Source organism: Trichechus manatus, unplaced genomic scaffold (genome assembly GCF_000243295.1).
Source record: "Trichechus manatus latirostris isolate Lorelei unplaced genomic scaffold, TriManLat1.0 scaffold00308, whole genome shotgun sequence".
Taxonomy (NCBI): Eukaryota; Metazoa; Chordata; class Mammalia; order Sirenia; family Trichechidae; genus Trichechus; species Trichechus manatus.
Window position 1 is genome coordinate 340696 of NW_004444244.1, and position 23075 is coordinate 363770.

The 23075-nt window shown below is 41.3% G+C and overlaps 1 protein-coding gene across 2 annotated transcripts in view; it reads left to right on the top strand.

Annotated features, from left to right (window-relative positions):
• LOC101357941 (zinc finger protein 33B-like) overlaps window positions 1-23075 on the top strand; it is a 75247-nt gene that overhangs the window by 45972 nt on the left and 6200 nt on the right. The window contains exons 1-4 of one of the 2 annotated variants that reach the window (XM_012559776.2): window positions 4845-4895; window positions 6400-6445; window positions 6652-6778; window positions 7044-7139. In XM_012559776.2, the coding sequence (XP_012415230.1) occupies window positions 6745-6778; window positions 7044-7139 (130 nt within the window). In that variant the 5' untranslated portion in view covers window positions 4845-4895; window positions 6400-6445; window positions 6652-6744. Of the gene's footprint in view, window positions 1-4829; window positions 4896-6399; window positions 6446-6651; window positions 6779-7043; window positions 7140-23075 lie in introns of those variants that run through there. The other variant, XM_023725414.1, reaches the window with a different exon arrangement.

Sequence of the window (23075 nt, forward strand, 5' to 3'; positions counted from 1 at the left end):
TTGGTCTGTAATTTTCTTTTTTTTGGTGTCTTTACCTGGTTTTGGTATCAGGGTTATGCTGGCTTCATAGACTGAGATTGGGAGTATTCCATCCTTTTCTGTGCTCTGAAATACCTTTAGTAGTAGTGGTGTTAACTCTTCTCTGAAAGGCTGGTAGAATTCTCCAGTGAAACTCTCTGGGCCAGGGCTTGTTTTGGTCTGGAGTTTTTTAATTACCTTTTCAATCTCTTCTTCTGTTATGGGTTTATTTGGTTGTTTTACCTCTGTTTGTGTTAGTTTAGGTAGGTTGTGAATTTTAGAAATTTGTCCATTTCCTTTAGGATTTCAAATTTGTTAGAGTACAGTTTTACATAGTATTCTGTTATGATTCTTTTAATTTCAGTTGGATCTGTTGTGATATCACCCATGTCATTTCTTATTCAGGTTATTTGTTTCCTCTCCTGTTTTTCTTTTGTCAGTTTGGCCAGTGATGTATCGATTTTGTTGATCTTTTCCAAGAACCAGCTTTTAGTCTTATTAACTCTTTCAATGGTTTTTCTGTTCTCTATTTCATTTAATTCTGCTCTAGTTCTTATTTCCTTTCTTCTGGTACCTGAGGGCTTCTTTTGCTGCTCTCTTTCTGTTTGTTCGAGTTGTAGGGTTAGTATTTCGATTTGGCCTTTTCTTCATTTTGAATGTGCACGTTTATTGCTATGAATTGACCTCTGAGCAGTGCTTTTGCTCCATCCCAAAGGTTCTGGTAGGATGTGTTTTCATTCTTGTTTGATTCTATGAGTTTCTTTATTCCATCCTTACTTTCTTCTATTACCCAGTAGTTTTGGAGCAAGGTGTTGTTCAGGTTACATGTGTTTGATTTTTTTTTCCTTGCTTTTTCTGTTGTTGATTTCTACTTTTATGGCTTTACAGTCAGAAAAGATGCTTTGTAACATTTCGATGCTTTGGATTTTGTTAAGGCTTGCTTTATGTCCTAGTATGTGGTCTATTTGGGAGAATGCTCCATGTGCGTTGGAAAGAAAGTATACATGGCTGCTGTTGGATGGAGTGTTCCCTATATGTCTATGAGATGAAATTGGTTTATTGTAGCATTTTGTTGAGCTTCTTTCTGGATGTTCTGTCCTTCACTGAAAGTAGTGTGTTGAAGTCTCCTACTACTATTGTGGAGCTATCTCTCTTTTCAGTGCTGTTAGTTTTATGTATTTTGGAGCCCTGTCATTGGGTATGTAAATATTTATTATAGTTATGTCTTCCTAGTGTATTGACCTTTTAATCATTACATAGTGTCCTTTCTTATCCTTTGTGGTGGATTTTACTTTGAAGTCTATTTTGTCAGAGATTAATATTGCCACTCCTACTCTTTTTTGAGTGTTGTTTGCTTGATATATTTTTTCCATTCTTTGAGTTTTAGTTTGTGTCTTTAAGTGTAAGGTATGTCTCTTGTAGGCAGCATATAGACGGATGGGGTTTTTTAATCCAATCTGCCACTCTCTGTCTCTTTATTGGTGCATTTAGTCCATTTACATTCAGTGTGATTATTGACAGATATGAGTTTAGTGCTGTCACTTTGATGTTTTTTTGTGTGTGTTGTTGACAGTTTCTTTGTTCCACTTAATTTTATGTGCTGAGTCATTCTTCTTTTTGTATTTTCTTTTATTGTTGTTGATTTTGTGTTTTCTGAATCTTTATATTTTTCTAATTTTTTATTTTGACTTGTAGGATTGTTAGTTTCCTTTTTGGTTACATTAATATTTACCCCGATTTTTCTAAGTTTATATATTTTATTTTATATCTTATTTCTTTAAATCGCCTTGACTTCCTCTCCATATGAAAAGTCTATGTCTACATTTTTTAAATTCCTTTTTTTTATTTTAATGTTTTCATGTTTTGCATATTGACATCTGTTTCCCTGTTTTCAGTGTTTTAGCTTTGATTTACTTTTGTTACTTCCCTGTCTGGGTTGATACCTGGTTGCTCTGTCCTGTATTCTAGTCTTCAGTTGTTATCTGATATTACTGATTTTCTAACTGGAGGACTCCTTTAAGTATTTCTTGTAATATTGGTTTGATTTTTGCAAATTCCCAAAACTTTTGTTTATCTGGAAATGTCGTAATTTCACCATCATATTTGAGAGAGTTTTGCTGGATATATAATTCTTGGCTGGCAATTTTTTTTCTTCAAGGCTTTATATATATCATCCCATTGCCTTCTTGCCTGCATGGTTTCTGCTGAGTAGTCCGAGCTTATTCTTATTGACTCTCCTTTGTAGATGACTTTTTGTTTCTCCCTAGCCTCTCTTAAAATTCTCTCTGTATTTTTGGTTTTGGCAAGTTTGATTATAGTATGTCTTGGTGACTTTCTTTTGGGATCTACCTTATGTGTGTTCAGTGAGCATCTTGGGTAGATATCTTGTCATCTTTCACTATATCAGGGATGTTTTCTGCCAGCAAATCCTCAACAATTCTCTCTATTTTCTGTTATCTCCCCTGTTCTGGTACTCGAATCACTCGTAGGTTATTTCTCTTGATAGAGTCCCAAGTAATCCATAGGGTTTCTTCATTTTTTTAAATCCTTCTATCTGGTTTTTCCTCAAATAAGTTGGTGTGAAGTGCTTTAGCTTCAGTTTTACTAATTCTGACTTCCATTGCCTCAATTCTGCTCCTATGATTTTCTGTTGAGTTGTCTATTTAAGAAATTTTATTGTTAATCTTCTGCATTTCTGATTGCTGTCTCTCTATGGATTTTTGCAGCCTGTTAAATTTGTCATTATGCTCTCCTGTAATCTTTTCAGTTTCCCCTATTGCGTGTTCTGCGTTTTGATTAATTTCATTCCTAATTTCTTGAAGAGTTCTGTGTGTTAGTCTTTTGTATTCTGCTTCTCGTAATTCCAATTCTTCATTTTTGGAGCTTGCCGAAGCCATCATGGATTGCCTGTTTATGTGATTTGATATTGAGTGTTGTCTCTGAGCTATCAATAAGTTATTATATTTATTTATTTTATGTTTGATTACTGTGTCCTAGCTTCTTGTTTTGTTTTGATATGCCCAAATGGGCTGCTCGTATGAGCCAGTTTGATCATTTGCACCTTTGAAGCTCTAATGACCTGTCACTAGCTGATTAGATCTGTTACTGGGTATGTGAGCTCAGAAGTCTGCCCAATCCTCCTGTATGGATTCAGCTCAGGTGCCCAGGTAGATAGCCACCAAGTGTGTGGTGTAGGCTCTCACAGTCCTAGACAGGCATGGGTGATTGGTGTAGGCACTGGCATCTGGCTGCAGCAGGAGGACCCATTCTGTGCAAGGCAGTGGGGCTGACGGCTGCCCCTGAGTGTCCATCATGAAGGCGTGTTCCTGTTCCCTAGAGCGCATAGGTGGGTGGGTTTTGTGACTGGACTATGGGCACCTAATGCTGTTGACTGTAAGGACTGGGGGGTACCTCTTATTCATAGGCCCCTATCACAGGGGGCTGGGTTGTGTGGGTGGAGCCACCAGTCCTCAGGACCCTGATGTGGGTAGGTGAAGGCCCTGCTTAATGGGCAGAGCAGTGTCAAATGTCAGGAATCTGCCACTTCACAGATGAAACAGTTGAAGTTAGACTTCCGATATATACCCTGTTATACTGTGGTAATGAAGGCCTATGCTGTTGAGATGGGCCCACACAAGTCTATGCAGGGGCAAAGGCACTCAAAGTCCATGGATCCCTTATGCCTGTGCCTAGGTAAAGGAGCTGTGCCTACTCTGGGTTCCTGGCTTAGGGGAGCCGGCTGTTTTTTTCCTCTGTTTGTTAATTTGTTCACTCTCCAAGACAGGTAGAATGGCTCCGGGCATGTGATGGATCCTACTTCTGGCCCAGGGGACTCGGCAATTGCTGAAGCTGGTCTGGGACCCAGTGCAGAGCAGGGAGTGGGGAGGTAAATGGGAGAGAGGCTTTTCACTAAGGGGGGTGTTTTTCATCTGCGAGGTAGGCCATACGCAATTACTTATCTTTTGCTGATGAGGGCTGCTTCTCACTGGTTCTGGGTGGCCGAGTAGACTCTTTGGTGCTGGGTGTCTCCTGGTGTGGAAAACGCGCCTCCTGAACACGGCTGCTTGCCTGTCTCACCGCTCACCCCTGTGCTGATCAGGCCTAAAGGGCTAAGGCTCTCACCAGCTCAGGTCTGGCACCTCCTCGCTGCTTCTGAACTGTCTCTCCCTCCCCCTGCCTATCAGTCCGGTTCCTCAACTCTGCTTTTGATGTTCAGGGCTTCCAGATTGCCGTGTATAATCAATTCACTTGTTTTTTTTGGGTCTTTGTTGTAAGAGGGTCCACCAGAAGCATCTGACTACTCTGCCATCTTGGCCCCGCCTCATTACATCAATCTTTTCTGATATATAAAAGAGCATATGAAGCAAGCAAGGAAGCAGAGATGGAGAAGATAGAAGCCACATGATCGTCAAGGAACCTAGGAATAGAAGCTGAAAAGAAACAAGGACCTTCCCCCCGAGTGGACAGAGAGAGAGAGAGAGAGAACCTTCCCCTAAAGCTAGCTCCCTGAATTCAGACTTCTAGTCTCCTAAACTGTGAGAAAATAAATTTCTGTTCATTAAAGCCACCCACTTGTGGTATTTCTGTTATAGCAGCTCTGGATCACTAAGGCAAGCAGCTACTATACATGTACAATTCAGTGACGTTTATTACATTCTTCAAGTTGTGCAACCATTCTCACCCTACTTTTCTGACTTGTTTCTCCCCCCATTAACTTAAACTCATTGCCCCTAAGTTTCTTATCTAATCTTCTGAGTTGTAATTCCCAAGTGATACTAATATTTTTGACCTGGGGACCATGCTTTGAGAAGACTGCCACAGAGAATGCCCAAGAAAATCCATTGGAATGTGAGAAATACTACCATATCTATATACAGGTATTTATATTTAAAAAAAAGAAGGAGATTTCATATACATATAAATTTATCAATAGCTATGCTGGATGAGTGCTTAAAGTTTAAGTAAAGGGCAAATGATCAAATATTTTTGAATCCCTAGGCTATAGGAATAAATTCTTGTGGGACAAAGAACTTGCCTTGGCCCTTTCACTCTGGTTTTTGAAAATAACCTGAGCAATCAGGACGCATTTGTTTTTCTAAATAGCTGGACAAGTAGGGGCTACACAGGCCCCACGCCTGGCAAACTAACTTCAGGAAGGAAGGGGGACTGCCTAATGCAGTCATGCGTATTCATTGATTAGATGAGTCATAACTATGTATTAAGGCCCAGGTCATGCATATTCATTGAGGTCCCAATATCTACGGAACCTGGACGTTTTAGTGCTCTCTTTGGGGCCCCTTGGGTCCGTGAGAACGTCCAACTACAGGAAAGGGAGTGGCACGTCCTTGGGGATGATGGAAGCCCAGTACCAGGAATTCTCCCAGACCTTGCCTGATGTGTCTCTATGCTTGTATCCTTTCTGGTTGTAATAAATGGGTAATAGTATAAGTAACAGTCTACATGAATTTTGTGAGCTATTATAGAGAATTAACAAACCCACAGGGGCAGTGAGCCAGTGGCAGCTGACAGTACAGAGTCTATTTGTGTAGACCTACTTATGGGTGGCTAGGTGATAAAGGCTGCATGGGCAGTCGATGAAGAAGGATAGATTTCTTCGAGCTTGTGACCTAGTCACAAGAGACAGAGGGAGACCAGCTGATCTGAAGTGCAGGGAGTTGTGCATACTCCTGAGCCTACAGCTAGCTACTCCCGGATGACTTGGCCACAGGTCGCCAGGGATGTTTTGACCCGGCTCAGGATAGCTGGGGATGAGGTGTGATCTAACTTGGGGTAGTTAGGATCAGAGAGAGGAATTGCCATGGATGTGGCTGGTGAGAGTAGTGGTAAGGCCTGTATCCACTTGCAGCTGGGAATTGAATTCATGCTGATCCTTGCTACACAGTTAGTGATAAAGGTGGAGTTTGCCCACCTTACCTTTTTTATAATGCTGTTGGTAGCGATAGCATCATTCTCACAGTCCTCAATTAGGTAAAATCTTGCTCCTAGTTATGTCTGTGAGGCATTGTCTTAATATACCTGAATCCCCATTCTCCTATCATATTGTGCTACTTTTAGTTCTGTTACCTTACCAAGTATTTTTGTGCCTCCATGCCTTTGCTTATGTAATTGGCTCATATTTGTGAAGAACACATGATTTAAGGGTCAAGACTGTAAGCTTTACCCTCAATGAAGTTCAGTCCGTTAGTACAAAATAGAAGTTCACTTTTTTTCCTTCTTTACAACTACCTTTCTACCTTTCAGCTACTTCTAGCTTTGCTACTGTAATACTCATACAGATGTTTATGCTTAAATATGTTGTCTAACCAAATTATAAACTCCTCGAGAGCAGGATTATCCTTTTACTCTTCTGTATATTCCCAGAAATTGACACAGTTCCTGGTACACTGGAGGACCATATATTTTTTGTGTGAGTTTCTAGAAACTAATGCACTGGCAGAGTCCTGATACCATGATTTCTCATTTTACCACTGTGTAATATTAATAGTAAGCATCCTATGTAGCATTTTCTCTTCAACTGTCAACAGTGAACATGACAAGTATTAGTTCATAAACGTATGTTGTATATTATCCAGTTCCAGTCACTTTAAATTAAATACGAACGTGCTGTTCCAGGGGCCAGTGTCATTCAAGGATGTGACTGTGGGCTTTACCCAGGAGGAATGGCTGCATCTGGATCCTGCTCAGAGGACCCTGTACAGGGATGTGATGCTGGAGAACTACAGCCACCTTGTCTCAGTGGGTAAGAATTCATTTTCTTTTTCGTTGCTAATATAGATGGTTTCTTTGTAGTGATTAATGATTTATAAGTTTGAAATTCAGGAGTCAAAGCTGATTGATCCCTTTTGGGTACTGTAAGAATATTTGTGTTCTTCTCTCTGTTGAAATATTCATTAGGCCTATTTTTGCACAGCTCTGATTTTTGTGCAGGCGCACCTTTGTCCTCCTTTAAAGGTCCTGAACCTCAGGCCACTTGGCCCAAATCCTGTGTCATTTCCCCTTCCCAGGGTATTGTGTTACCAAGCCAGAGGTTATCTTCATGCTGGAGCAAGGAGATGAGCCATGGATACTGGAAGAAGAGTCCCCATGCCACATTCACCCAGGTGAGTTAGTGAGTACATAGCGAGGGAGAAATAGATCCTAAGGAGTTAGTTCAGATGTTAGCATCTTTGAACATTTTCAAAACCTTTTTTTAGAGTTACCAGAACTTTGGAAGTGACTGAGAATAATTGGCTTGTATGCTTGAGATATATATATTACATTTGAAATAATAACTAGATGCTCTTTTTTTCTTCCAAAAACCCAATCTTTGCCTGTCTCATTTTAGATACTTGATTATTCTTTGTGTATCAATTTTAGCTGTTTTCTTTTAATCATATATTACTGTGATTGTTAAGGTTGTGTGTCAACTTGTCTGGGAAATGATTCTCAGTGATTTGACAGTTACGATGTAGTTTGGCAGTCATATAATGATGTAATCACCTCTATGATGAGATCTGCTCTGAGTAGCCAGTAAGTTGAAAGGGAATTTCCTTGAGGATGTGGCCTGCATCCAATATAGGCGGACTTTCTGGCAAGGCTGGCAGGCTTTTGCTCACTCTGGATCGTGCAGCTGGCTCCTGTTCATCTGACCTCCGGTTCTTGGGACTTGAACTAGCAGCTTACCTGCCATCTTGCCTGCCAATCTTGGGATATGTCGGTCTCCGCAGCCTGTGAGTTAGATGCCTACTGTCTAACTTGTCTATCTAGGATTCACCAGCCCCTGCATCTACTTGAGTCAGGAGAAGCCTCCAGCCTGACTTGGGACTTTCCAGCCTCTACAACTGTGTGGTCTGTTTCTTTGATATAAATCTCTCTCTATATATATTTATACGCTTTACTGGTTTTGCTTCTCTAGAGAACCCAGCCTAAGATATTTGGTACTCAGAGAGGTTTCTAGAGAAGTAAAATTGTGAGGATAAGTTTTCTAAATTGATTCTCAAGTCTGGTTAGTCTTAAAGATGTTGATGACTCTGCTTCTAGTAGTAAAGAGGGTGCTGCTAATCCATGGCATGAGGTGGCAATAGAAATATGCAAAATATCACCAGCAATAGATCAAGTATTGGTGAGAGGTGAGGCTCTGGGTGACTGTGTGTTTGATACCTTTCTACAGTTTTGTCATAATGAGAAGTATAAGGAAGCTAGTTGGTTGGTCCTACTTTTGCTAGACAAAGTGCTAAAAGAAAGAGATGAGCTCAGGGCTTCAGAGTCAAAGCTCAAGCACCCCATAAACTACCTCAAAGTTTTACACTTGTGCCTTGAAAGAAAGCCTTACTTCTTGTAGCAGCAGAGCTAATATTGCCAAAAACCAAACCCAGAGTCTTATTGTAAGAGTGGCTGAATTAGAGTGCCAGCTGAATTCCCAAACTTGAGTGGTGCCTGAAGTTAAAGTGAGGGCATTGATTGGGAAGAAATGGGATCCTGAAACTTGGGATGGGTACATATGGGCGGATAATCAGGAAGTTGGGGACACTGAGCCCCTAAATTCTGTTGAATAACTCCTGCCAACAGAACCAGCCCTCTTACTCCCATCTGAAGAGATTACTCCATCTTTGTCTGCTAAGCCACCCTCCCCAGTAAAACCATTAACCTTCCACCCCCCTTAGATGAGATTAACCCAGCTGTGTCTGAAGAGCCTTTGTCTGAGTCATTGCCTGGTGCATTGCCTGAGGCAGATACCTTACAAGACATTGCTGAGTGTTCTCAAAACACATCCACACCACCCATTAAGGCTTCTAGACCTATAATTAGACTTAAGTCCCTGCAAGCTCCAAAAGGTGAAGTACAAAGTGTGACCCAGGAGGAGGTACGCTACACTGTAAAAGAACTACTTGACTTTTCTATGTACAAACAGAAAATTGTGGAATATGTGTAAGAATGGCTATTAAGGGTGTAGATAATGGTGCAAGGAACATAAAGATGGATCAGTCTGAGTTTATTGATACGGGCTCACTAAACACAGATTCTTCATTCTATATTTCAGCTTGAGAGGTTAGGAAAGAATCTAATATTTCATTTGGTTGGGTTGCTGAAGCATAGATTATGTGGTGGCCTAATCTAAATCAAGTTGAAGTAGCAGACCTGCCTTGGTATACTGTAGAAGAAAGTATCCAAAGGCTTAGGGAAATTGGCATGTTATAGTGGATTTATCAGGTTAGACCCACAGACCCACACACAGAGTGCCCAGAGGACACACCTTTTACCACAACTGTGAGGAACAAACTTGTGAAGGGACCCCCAGCATCTGTGAAGACGGCTGTGATTGCTATTTCATGTAAGTCAGATTTGACAGTGGGAACTGCTCTAACTGAATTAAGACCTTACTCCAATGAGGCTGATCGGACCCTGTGGTAGTAGGGGCCAAGTGGTGGCACTCAGTTGACACAGACAAGGTAGATGTGGTTACCATAATGGACAGTGGATGTCATAGGTCGAATTATGTCCCCCCCCCCCAAATGTTTATATCAATTTGGCTGGGGCCATGATTCCCAATATTTTGTGATTTTCCTGTATGTTGTAAGTCCTGCCTCTATGATGTTAATGAAGGAGGATGAGTGGCAGTTGTGTTAGTGAGGCAGGACTCAATCTGTAAGATTGGATCGTGTCTTGAGGCAATCTCTTGAGATATAAAAGAGAGAAGCGAGCAGAGAGACGGGGACCTCATACCACCACGAAGGCAGCACCAGGAGCAGAGTGCGTCCTTTATACCCAGGGTCCCTGTGCGGAGGAGCTCCTAGTCCAGGGTAAGATTGATGAGAAGGCTGACAGAGAGAGACAGCCTTCCCCTGGAGCTGATACCCTAAATTTGGACTTTTAGCCTACTTTACTGTGAGGAAATAAATTTCTGTATGTTAAAGCCGTCCACTTCTGATATTTCTGTTATAGCAGCACTAGATGACTAAGACAGTCGAGTCAAAGCAGTAATCAGAATAGTCTGACTCATATGGATTTATGGCGTTGGCTACTTAGTCATGGTGTTCTTAGGCATCAAATAGATAGGAAATCTAAATATTTACTTGATCTGTACAAGTGGAAGAATTCTAGGTCAAGCGAACAGCAGTCTAACTGGATTTACCAGAATTGACAGTCATGACCCCTCAATCAATTCCCAGACTTGAGCGAGTTTATAGACCCACAACCCCTTGAATGAAGGGGATGCTAGGTCTACTTGTGAAAGGACTCTGATACACTGCCAAAAACTTATACTGTTACTCTTTCTCCCAGCCTTCCCCAAAGCAGTCTACAGCCTTTTACTAGAGTGACTGTTCATTGGGGAAAAGGAAGTAGTCAGACTTTTTGGGGATGACTGGATACTGGCTCTGAACTGACACTAATTCCAGGAGACTTGGAATGTCACCGTGGTCTACCAGTCAGTGAGGTGATATGGAGGTCAGGTTATTAATGGAGTCTTAGCTCATGTCTGTCTCACAGTTGGTCCAGTGGTAATTTCCTGTAGTGATTTCCCCAGTTCCAGAATGCATAATTAGAACAGATATACTCAGTAACTGGTGGAACCCCCACATAGGATTCCTGACAAGTGGAGTAAGGGCTATTATGGTAGGAACAGCCAAATGGAAGCCATTAGAACTGTCCCTACCTAGAAAAATAGTAAACCAAAAGCAATACTGCATTCCTGGAGGGATTCCAGCGATTACTACCACCATCAAGGACTTGAGGAATGCAGGGGTGGTAATTCCTACCACATCCTAATTCAGCTCACCTATGTGGCCTGTGCAGAAACAGATGGCTCTTGGAGAATGACAGTGGATTATTGAAAACTTAATCAAGTGGTGACTTCAGTTGCAGCTGCTGTTGCAGATGTGGTTTCATTGCTTGAGCAAATTAATACATCTCCTGGTACCTGGTATGCTGCTATTGATCTGGCTAATGCCTTTTTCTCGATACCTGTTTCAAAGGGCCAACAGAAGTGGTTTGCCTTCAGCTGGCAAGGCCAGCAGTACACTGTCAATGTCCTACCTCAAGGCTATATCACCTCTCCAGCTCTCTGTCATAATTTAGTCCGCAGGGTACTTGATTGTCTTTGCCTTCCACAGGACGTCCCAATGGTCCATTACATTGATGACATTATGCTGATTAGGCCTAGTAAGGAAGAAGTGTCAATGGCTCTGGACTTATTGGTAAAACATTTACATGCTACAGGGTAGGAAATTAATCTGACAAAAATTCAGGTGCCTTCCACCTCCGTGAAAATTGTAGGGATCCAATGGTGTGGGTCATGTTGAGATACTCCATCTAAAGTGAAGGATAAGGTATTGCATCTGGCCCCTCCCACAACTAAAAAGGAGGCACAATGCCTAGCGGGCCTCTTTGGATTTTGGAGGCAACATATTGCTCATTTGGGTGTGCTACTCCAGCCTATTTATCAAGTGTCTCAAAAAGCTACTAGTTTTGAGTGGGGACCAGAACAAGAGAAGGCTCTACAACAGGTTCAGGCTGCTGTGCAACAGGGCTCTGCCTCCTGGACCATATGATGCAGCTGATCCAGTGGTGCTTGAAGTTTCAGTGGCAGATAGAAAAGCTATTTGGAGTTTTTGGCTGGCCCCTATTGGTGAATGACAGAGGAGACCCTTAGGATTTTGGAGCAAAGCCCTGCTATCCTCTGCAGATAACTACTTTCCTTTTGAGAAACAGCTTTTGGCTTGTTACTGGGCCTTGGTAGAGACTGAATACTTAACCATGGGCCACTTAGTCACCATGTGGCCTGAGATACCCATCATGAACTGGGTGTTGTCTGACCCACAGAGCCATAAAGTTGGATGTGCACAACAGCACTCCATCATTAAATGGAAGTCGTATATATGAGATCGGGGTTGAGCAGGACGTGAAGGGACAAGTAAGTTGCATGAGGAAGTGGCCCAGATGCCTGTGGTCTCCACTCCTGTCACATTACCTTCCATCTCCCAGTCTGCACCTATGGCCTCATGGGGAATTCCTTATGATCAGTTGACTGAGGAAGAGAAAACTCCTGCCTGGTTCACAGATGGTTCTACACGATATGTTGGCACCACTCAAAAGTGGACAGCGGCAGCACTACAACCCTTTTATGAGACCTTCCTGAAGGACAGTGGTGAAGGGAAATCTTCCCAAAGGACAGAACTTTGAGCAGTGCACCTGGTTGTTCACTTTGCTTGGAAGGAGAAATGGCTAGATGTGCGACTGTATATTGATTCTTACGCTGTAGCCAATGGTTTGGCTGGATGGTCAGGAACTTGGAAGGAACATGATTGGAAAAATGGAGAAAAAGAGGTATGAGGAAGAGGTATGCGGATAGACCTCTCTGAATGAGCCAAAGAAGTGAACGTATTTCTGTCTCAAGTGAATGCTCACCAAAGGGTGACCTCTGCAGAGGAGGATTTTAACAGTCAAGTCATTCGGACGATGCATTCTGTGGAAACCAGTCATCCTCTTTCCCTGGCCACTCCCATCATTGCCCAGTGGGCTCATGAACAAAGTGACTGGTGGCAGGGATGAAGATAATGCATAGGGTCAGCAACATGGACTTCCACTCACCAAGGCCAACTTGGCCCCAGCCACTGCTGAGTGCCCAATCTGCCAGCAACAGAGACCAACACTGAGTCCCCCATATGGTACCATTTCTCAAGGTGCTCAGCCAGCAACCTGGTGGCAGGTTGATTACATTGGACTGCTTCTGTCATTGAAAGGACAGTGTTTTGTTCTTACTGAAATAGACAATTACTCTGGATATGGATTTGCTTTCAATGCACGCAATGCTTCTGCCAAAACTACCATCCTTGGACTTACAGAATGCCTTATCTACCATCATGGTATCCAACACAGCATTGCCTTGGATCAAAGGACTAACATCACAGCAAATAAAGTACAGCAGTGGGCCCATGTTTGGAATTCACTGGTCTTACCATGTTCCCTATCATCCTGAAGCAGCTGGCTTGATAGAACAATGGAATGGCCTTCTAAAGACACAGTTATGTTGCCAGCTAGGTGTCAATACCTTGCAGGGTTGGGGCAATGTTCTCCAGGAGGCTGTATATGCTGTAAACCAGCATCCCATATACGGTACTGTTTCGCGCATAGCCACAATTCATGGGTCCAGGAATCAAGGTGGAAATGGGAGTGGACCACTCACTATTACCCCTAGTGACCTGTTCGCAACATTTTTGCTTCCTGCCCCACGACCTTATGCTGTACAGGTCTAGAGATCTTAGTTCAAAATGGAGGAATGCTTCCACCTGGAGACACAATCACTGATTCCATTGATCTGGAGGTTAAGAATGCCACCTGGCCACTTTGGTCTCCTTTTATTTTTTTATTGTGCTTTAAGTGAAAGTTTACAATTCAAGTTAGTTTCTGTTAGAAAAATTTATACACATTGTTATGTGACCCTAGTTGCTCTCCCTGTAATGTGACAGCACACCGTTCCTTTCCACCCCAAATATCTGGTGTCCATTCAACCAACTCCTGTCCCTTTCTGCCTTCTCATCTCACCTCCGTACAGGAGCTGCCATTTAGTCTCATGTATCTACTAGAGCTAATAAGCACACTCTTAATGAGTATCATTTTATGTCTTCTTATCTTTGTCTGAAGAGTTGGCTTCAGGAACAGTTTTAGTTTTGGGCAAACAGCGAGTCTGGGGTCCATGTCTTCTGGGGTCCCTCTAGTCTCAGACCATTAAGTCTGGTCTTTTTACTAGAATTTGAGTTCTACACCCTACTTTTCTCCTGCCTGTCAGGGACTCTATGTTGTGTTCCCTGTCAGGGCGTTCATTGGTGGTAGCCGGGAACCATCTAGTTCTTCTGGTCTCAGGCTGATGGAGTCTCTGGTTTATGTGGTCCTTTCTATCTCTTGGGCTCATATTTCCCTTGTGTCTTTGGTTTTCTTCATTCTCCTTTGCTCCAGGTGGATTGGGACCAATTGATGCATCTTAGATGGCTGCTCGCTAGCTTTTAAGACCCCAGACGCCACTCACCAAAGTGGGATGCAGAACATTTTGTTAATAAACTTTGTTATGCCAGTTGACCTGGATGTCCCCTGAAACCATGGTCCTCAGACTCCACCCCTGCTACTCTGTCCCTTGAAGTGTTTTGTTGTATGCAGGAACCTTCTTAGCTTTGGTTTAGTCCAGTTCTGCTGACTTCGCCTGTAGTGTATATTGTCCTTCCTTTCACCTAAGATAATTCTTGTCGACTATCTAGTTAGTGAATACCTCTCTCCCTCCCTCCCCACCCTCATAACCATCAAAGAACGTTTTCTTTTGTGTTTAAACCTTTTCTTGAGTTCTTATAATAGTGGTCTCAAACAATATTTGTCCTTTATTGACTAAGTTCATTCAGCATAGTGCCTTCCAGATTCTTCCATGTTATGTTTCACGGATTCTTTGTTGTTCTTTATCTTTGCGTAGTATTCCATTGTGTGAATATACCATAATTTGTTTATCCATTTATCCATTGATGGGCACCTAGGTTGTTTCCATTGTTTTGCTCCTGTAAACAGTGCTGCAGTGAACATGGGTATGCATATATCTATTCGTATGACGGCTCCTATTTCTCTAGGATATATTTCAAGGAGCGGGATTGCTGGATCGTGTAGTACTTCTATTTCTAGCTTTTTAAGGAAGTGCCAAGTCGATTTCCAAAGTGATTGTACCATTTTTCATTCCCACCAACGTGTATAAGTGTTCCAGTCTCTACTACCTCTCCAACATTTATTATTTTGTGTTTTTTGGATTATTGCTAGCCTTGTTGGGGTGAGATGGTATCTCATTGTGGTTTTGATTTGCATTTCTCTAATGGTTAATGATCGGGAGCATTTCCTCATGTATCTGTTAGCCACCTGAACGTCTTCTTTGGCAAACTGCCTGTTCATATCCTGTGTACATTTCTTAATTGGGCTATTTGTCTTTGTGTTGTTGAGGTCTTGCTGTATCTTCTAGATTTTAGAGATTAGACACTGATAGGGTTTGTCATAGCCAAAGTTTTTTTCCCAGTCTGTAGGTTGTCTTTTTACTCTTCTGGTGAAGTAGTTTGATGAGCTTAAGTGTTTGATTTTTAGGAGCTCCCAGTTATCTAGTTTCTCTTCCGGTGTTTGTGCATTGTTACTTATCGTTCCTATTGTGTTTTTGCCATGTATTAGGGCTCCTAACTGTACCTATTTTTCTTCCATAATCTTTATTGTTTTGGATTTTGTATTTAGATCTTTGATCCATTTTGAGTTAATTTTTGTGCATGCTGTGACATATGGGTCTTGTTTAATTTTTTTTGCAGATGGATATCCAGTTATGCCAGCACCATTTGTTAAAGAGATTGTCTTTTCACCATTTAATGGACTTTGGGCCCTTGTCAAATATCACCTGCTCATAAGTGGATGAATTTACCTCTGGATTCTCAATTCTGTTCCACTGCTCTATGTATCTGTTGTTGTACCAGTACCAGGCTGTTTTGACTACCGTGGTGGCATAACAGGTTCTAAAATCAGGTAGTGTGAGGCCTCCCACTTTGTTCTTCTTTTTCAATAATGCTTTACTTATCTGGGGACTCTTCCCTTTCCATATGAAGTTGGTGATTTGTTTCTCCATCTCATTAAAAAGTTTTGTTGGAATTTGGATCGAGATTGCATTCTGGCTTTAGATTGCTTTGGCTAGAATTGACATTTTCACAATGTTGAGTCTTCCTATCCATGAGCAAGGTATGTTTTTCCACTTAGGTAGGTCTCTTTTGGTTTCTTGCAGTAGTGTCTTGTAGTTTTCATCGTATAGATGTTTTACGTCTCTGATTAGATTTATTCCTAAGTATTTTATCTTCTTGGGGGATATTGTAAATGGTATTGATTTGGTGATTTCCTCTTCGAGGTTCTCTTTGTTGGTGTAAAGGAATCCAACTGATCTTTGTATGTTTATCGTGTATCCTGAAACTTTGCTGAAATCTTCTATTAGTTCCAGTAGATTTCTTGTGGATTCTTTGGGGTTTTCTGTGTATAAGATCATATCATCTGCAAATAGAGATACTTTGACTTCTTCCCTACCAATTTGGATGCCGTTTCTTTCTTTTTCTAGCCTAGTTACTCTGGCTAGGACCTCCAGCACAATGTTGAATAAGAGTGGTGATAAAGGGCATCCTTGTCTGGTTCCCGTTCTCAGGGAGAATGCTTTCAAAGTCTCTCCATTTAGGATGATGTTGGCTGTTGGCTTTGTATAAATGCCCTTGATTATCTTGAGGAATTTTCCTTCTATTCCTATTTTGTTGAGAGTTTTTATCATGAATGGGTGTTGGACTTTGTCAAATGCCTTTTCTGCATCGATTGGTAAAATCATATGGTTCTTGTCTTTTGTTTTATTTATGTGATGGATTACATTGATTGTTTTTCTAATGTTGAACCATCCCTGCATACCTGATATAAATCCCACTTGATCATGGTGAATTATTTTTTTGATACGTTGTTGAATTCTGTTGCTAGAAATTTGTTGAGGATTTTTGTGTCAATGTTCATGAGGGATATTGGTCTGTAATTTTCTTTTTTTGTGGTGTCTTTACCTGATTTTGGTGTCAGGGTTATGCTGGCTTCATAAAATGAGTTTTGGAGTATTCCAACCTTTTCTATGCTTTGAAATACCTTTAGTAGTAGTGCCGTTAACTCTTCTCTGAAAGTTCGGTAGAATTCTCCAGTGAAGCCATCCGGGCCAGGGTTTTTTTTTTGGGAGTTTTTTAATTACCTTTTCAATATCTTCTTTTGTTATGGGTTTATTTAGTTGTTCTGCCTCTGTTTGTGTTAGCTTAGGTAGGTAGTGAGTTTCTAGAAATTTGTCCTTTTCCTCTAGGTTTTCAAATTTGTTAGAGTACAATTTTCCATAGTATTCTTTTATGATTCTTTTCATTTCTGTTGGGTCTGTTGTGATATCACCCATGTCATTTCTTATTCAGGTTATTTGCTTCCTCTCCTGTTTTTCTTTTGTCAGTTTGGCCATTGATTTATCGATTTTGCTGATGTTTTCCAAGAGCGAGCTTTTAGTCTTATTAACTCTTTCAGTTTTTCTTTTCTCTATTTCATTTAATTCCGCTCTAATTCTTATTATTTCCTTTCTTCTGGCACCCGAGGGCTTCTTTTGCTGCTTGCTTTCTGTTTGTTTGAGTTGTAGGTTTAGTATTTAGATTTTGACCCTTTCTTCTTTTTGGATGTGCGCATTTATTGCTATGAATTGACCTCTGAGCAGTGCTTTTGCTGCGTCCCAAAGGTTCTGGTAGGATGTGTTTTCATTCTCATTTGATGCTGTGAATTTCTTCATTCCATCCTTAATTTCTTCTGTAACTCAGTAGTTTTTGAGCAAGATGTTTTTCAGTTTCCATATGTTTGATTTTTTTCCCTTTTCCTGTTATTGATTTCTACTTTTATGGCTGTATCGTCAGAATGGATACTTTGTAGTAATTGAATGCTTCGGATTTAAGACTTCCTTTATGGCCTAATATGTGGTCTTTTTTGGAGAATGTTCCATGTGCGTTGGAAAAGAAAGCATACTTGGCTCCTGTTGGGTGGAGTGTTAGGTATGTCTGTGAGATTAAGTTGGTAGATTGTGACAGTAAGATCTTCAGTGTCTTTACTGAGCTTCTTTCTGGATGTTCTGTCCTTCACCGAAAGTGGTGTATTGACGTTTGCTACTGTTATTGTGGAGCTGTCTATGTCTCTTTTCAATGTTGTTAGAATTTTTTTAATGTATTTTGGAGACCTGTCATTGTGTACGTCAAGTATTTATTATGGGTATGTCCTCCTGGTGTATTGACCCTTTAATTATTATATAACGTCCTTCCTTATCTTTTGTGGTGGATTTTACTTTAAAGTCTATTTTGTCAGAGATTAATATTGTCCCTCCAGCTCTTTTTTGAGTGTTGTTTTTTGATGTGTTTTTTTCTGTCCTTTGAGTTTTAGTTTGTGTTTCTAAGTCTAAGATGTGTCTCTTGTAGGCAGCATACAAATGAATCATGTTTTTTAATCCATTCTGCCACTCTCTTTCTCTTTATTGGTGCCTTCAGTCCATTGACATTCATCATAATTATTGATGGGTATGAGTTTAGTGCTATCATTTTGATGTCTTTTGTGTGTGTGTGTTGTTCACAGTTTCTTTGTTCCTCTTAATTTTTTGTGCTAAGTCGTTTTTCTCTATGCATTTTCTTTTCATCTTTTTCATTTTTGGTTTTGTATTTGCTGAGTCTATATTTTTTTTTTTTGTTTTTTATTTTGATGTGTAGGATTGTTAGTTTCCTTTGTGGTTACCTTAATATTTACTTCTTTTTTTCTAAGTTTAAATCACTCTTTTATTTCTTTATATCATCTTGACTTCCTCTCCATATGAAAGATCTATGACTACATTTTTTAGTCCCCCTGTTTTGTTTTAATGTTGCCATCTTTTAAGTATTGATGTCTCTGTTTCCGAACTTACCATGTTTTAGCTTTGGTTTTTTTGACTTCCCTATCTGGGTTGGTATCTGGTTGCTCTGTCTTGTGTTCTAGTCTTGGGTTGTTATCTGATGTTATTGATTTTCTAGTGGGAGGACCCCCTTCAGTATTTCTTGTAGTATTGGTTTGGTTTTTGCAAATTCCTGAAACTTCGGTTTATTTGGAAATGCCCTAATTTCGCCATCATATTTGAGAGACAGTTTTGCTGGATGTATAATTCTTGGCTGGCAGTTTTTTGCCTTCAGGGCTTTATATATGTCATCCCATTGCCTTCTTGCCTGCATGGTTTCTGCTGAGTAGTCCAAGCTTATTCTTATTGACTCTCCTTTGTAGATGACTTTTTGGTTCTGCCAAGCCACTCTTAAAATTCTCTCTTTATCTTTGGTTTTAGCAAGTTTGATTATAATATGTCTTGGTGACTTTCTTTTGGGATCTACCTTATGTGGGGTTTGATGAGCATCTTGGCTAGATATCTTGTCATCTTTCACGATATCAGGGAAGTTTTCTGCCAGTAAATCTTCAACAACTCTTTTGGTATTTTCTGTTGTCCCCCCGATTCTGATACTCCAGTTATTTGTAGGTTATTCCTCTTGATAGAGTCCCACATAATTCTTAGGGTTTCTTCATTTTTTAAAATTTCTTTTATCTTATTTTTCCTCAAATAAGTTGGTGTCAAGTGTTTTAGCTTCAGTCTCACTAATTCTGACTTCCATTGCCTCAGTTCCCCTCCTGTGTCTCTCTATTGAGTTGTCTAATTCTGAAATTTTATTGTTAATCCTCTGGATTTCTGTTTGCTGTCTCTCTATGGATTCTTGCAGTCTGTGAAATTTGTCATTATGCTCTTCTCTAATCTTACATTCCTCTATTGCTTTGTCTGTACTAGGATTGTTCTGCATTTTGAATGATCTCTTTCCTGATCTCTTGAAGAGTTCTGTACATTAATCTTTTGTATTCTACCTCCGGTAATTCCAAGAAGTTCTTTTTCTCCAGAAAATTTCTTGATTCATTGTTTTGGGAGCTTGGTGAAGCCATCATGTTCTGCCTCTTTATGTGATTTGATACTGACTGTTGTCTCTGAGCCATCAGTAAGTTATTATATTTATTTTATGTTTACTTACTGTGTTCTAGCTTTCTTGTTTTGTTTTGATGTACTCAAACCGGCTTCTCCTGTGAGCTAGTTTGATTATTGGTTCTTTTGAAGCTCTAACGTCCTCTTACCAGGTGGTTAGATCTGTTACTAGGTATGTGAGCCCAGCAGTCCATTTATTTTCTTGTATGGATTCATCTCAGGTGACCAGGTAGTCACTAAGTGTGTGGTGTAGGGTCTCACCTACAGTCCTAGGCAGGCAGGGGTGATTGGTGTAGGCACAGGTATCTGTCTGCAGTAGGTGGTCACGTGCTAAGCAATGCAGGGGACTGACGGCTGCCCCTGAGTGTTTGGAAGGAAAGTGTGTCCTTTTTCCCTAGTGGGGGTAGGTGGGTGGGTGCAGCCAGTTTGTGCACCCCATGCTGTTGGTTGTAAGGACTGGGAGGCACCATTTATTCTTGGACCCCTGTCGTGAGTGGTTAGTTGGTGTGGGTGGAGCAGGTGAGGACCCTGCTTAGTGGGTAGGGGAGTGTCAAATGTCGTGAACCTGCCACTTTACCTTATAACTGATACAGTTGAAGTTAGGCTTCAGGTATATACTCTGTTGTACTGTGGTAATGAGGTACTGCGCTGTTGAAGTGGGCCCACACAGGCTTATGCCAGGGTGAAAGGCATTCAGACTCTGTGGACCTCTTATGCCTGTGCCTACACAAAGAAGCTGTGCTTACCTTGAGTTCCCAGCTTAGGCCAGCTGGCAGATTATTTTTTCCTGTTTATTCCCTCATCAAGGCGGGGAGAATGGCTCAGGATGCATGTTGGTCCTACTTCAGCCCAGGGGATCTGGCAATTGGTGAAGCCAGCCTGCGACCTGGTGCAGAGCAGGGAGGGGACAGGTAAATGGGAGAGTGGTTTTTCCCAAAGGAGGTGTTTTTTACTCTGCATTGTAGGTCAGACACATGTACTTATCTTTTGTTGATTGATTGCCGCTTTTCACTGGTTCTGGAGGCCCGAGTAGACTCTTTGCCGCTTTGTCTCTCGGGATGTGGAAAACTCCTCCCAAGCACCACTGGTTGCCTCACCATGCACACCAGCCAATCCAGCCTGAAAAGTGCTGGCTCTCTCCGGGTTAGGCCTGGCAACTCCTTCCTGCTTCTAAACTGTTTCTCCCTCCCCCTGCCACTCAGTCTGATCCTCAACTTTGCCTTTGATGTTTAATGCTCCTAGATTGTCATATATAATCGACTCACTTGTTTCTTCATGTCTTTATTGTAAGAGGGACCAGAGGAAGCGTCTGACTACTCTGCCATCTTGGCCCCACCTCCCCACCTTGGTCTCCTTATGCCTCTGGATCAACAGGCAGAGAAAAGAGTTACCATATTGGCAGATGTGATTGATTTTGATTACCAAGAGGAAATTGGATTGATATTATATAATGAGATAAAGAAGAGTATGTCTGGAATGCAGTAGATCCCTTAGGACGTCTCTCAGTGCTAACATGCCCTGTGATTAAAGTCAGTGAAAAACTACAGCAACCCAATTCCAACATGACTACTAATGGCCCAGACCATTCAGGAATGAAAGTTTGAGTCATCCCACCAGTCAAAGAACTACAACCAGCTGAGATGCTTGCTGAGGGCAAAGGGAATATGGAATGAGTGGTGGAAGAAGGTAGTTTTAAATACCAGTTACGAGCACATGACCAGTTGCTGAAATGAGGTCTGTAATTGTTAAGAGTATTTTTGCCTTGTATGTGTGCATCAGATATTTTTGTTTTCTTCTGTTATAAAATATAAGATGTAAACAGGGCTAGTAGTATTCGGTTGTATGTGTGTTCCTTATATCATGTTAGGCATAAGTACATCTTTATAATTTTCTTTATTCAGAGCCTGTGCATGGTTTAAGGAGATATGTACAGGTGCCAAGTTGACAAGGGGTGGACTCTGATCGTTAAAGTTGTATGTCAACTTGGGTGGGCCATGATTCTCAGTGGTTTGGCAGTTATGATGTAGTTTGGTAGTTATATGATAATGTGAACACCTTCATGATGAGATTTGATGTAATGGATAACCTCCATGATGGGATCTGCTGTGAGTAGCCAGTCAGTTGAAAGGGCATTTCCTTGGGGGTGTGGCCTGCATCAAATATAAGTGGACTTTCTGTCAGAGCTTGCAGGCTTTTGGTTGCTCCGGATACTGCAGATGGCTGCTGTTCATCTGACCTCCGGTTTTGGGATTTGAGCTAGCAACTTACCTGCTGTCTGACCTGCCAGTCTTGGGTTCATCAGCCCCTATGGCTACATGAATCCAGTAGCCTCCAGTCAGACCCGTGAACTTCTGATGTTCCGATCTCTACAACCATGTGAGCCATTTCCTTGATACAAATCTCTGTATACATTTATATGCTTTACTGCTTTTACTTCTCTAGAGAACCCAGCCAAAGACAATTATGTATTCATTCAACAAATGTTAATTTAGCACCTATTATATGCCAGTTTGGAGTCCCTGGGTGGTACAAATGATTAACATGCTTGGCTGTTAACCAAATAGTTGGCTGTTCCAGTCTACCCAGAGGAGCCTTGGAAGGAAGGTCTGAAAATCTGCTTCCAAAAAGTTAGCCATTGAAAACCCTATGGAGCACAGTTCTACTCTGACACACATGGGGTTGCCATGAGTTGGAAATGACTCTATGGCAACCAGTTTTTGGTTTTATATGCCAGTGATGTCTATCTGCTGGGGATAGAGCTCCTATCAATATAATGACTCTGTCATCTTGGAGCCTGCGTTCTAATGATAGAAGAAAATGAGACGTGGTGTGCTGTTTATTAAAGTGTGATTCAGAGAGGGCCTCTTTGAGATCAGTATTGTAATGAACACAGATTTGAATGAAGTAAGGCAGTGGGTTCTGAATATTCCAACCAGATGGTATACCCTGTGCTGTGAACCTGACGCTAGATTACTGTGTGCAGGAACAGTGATGAGCCAGGCTGGAAAGAGGTTAATGAGTTATGGAAAACACATAAGAGATGTTGTCAGAAGTAGCTGGTGCTAGGTTTGGCCTTACCACCATACACACAATAATTTTATTCTAATTGAGAAGCAACGCTTGAAAGGTTTTGCGCAAAGGAACACATGCTCTGATTCATGTATATCTCTGGCTGCTGCGCAGTGGAAATGCTGGCAGAGCGGTGGAGAAGGAGGTCAAGAGCAAAATCAGGGAGGTCAGTTAGCAGTAGTCAACATGAAGGATAGAGGTGACTTATACTAGCTTGGATATTGTGAAAGTCAGGTGATGTTTGGACTTTTGATATAATTTGAAGTTGTGTCCAAAACAGGATTTGCTATTGGATTGGATTGTGAATACTAGACAAAGAGAATAATCAAGGATGACCTCAAAGATTTTACCCCGCGGCACGGGATATATGGTGATACCGTTAACTAAGATGTGGAAAAATGGGGAGAAGCAGTTTTGGCAG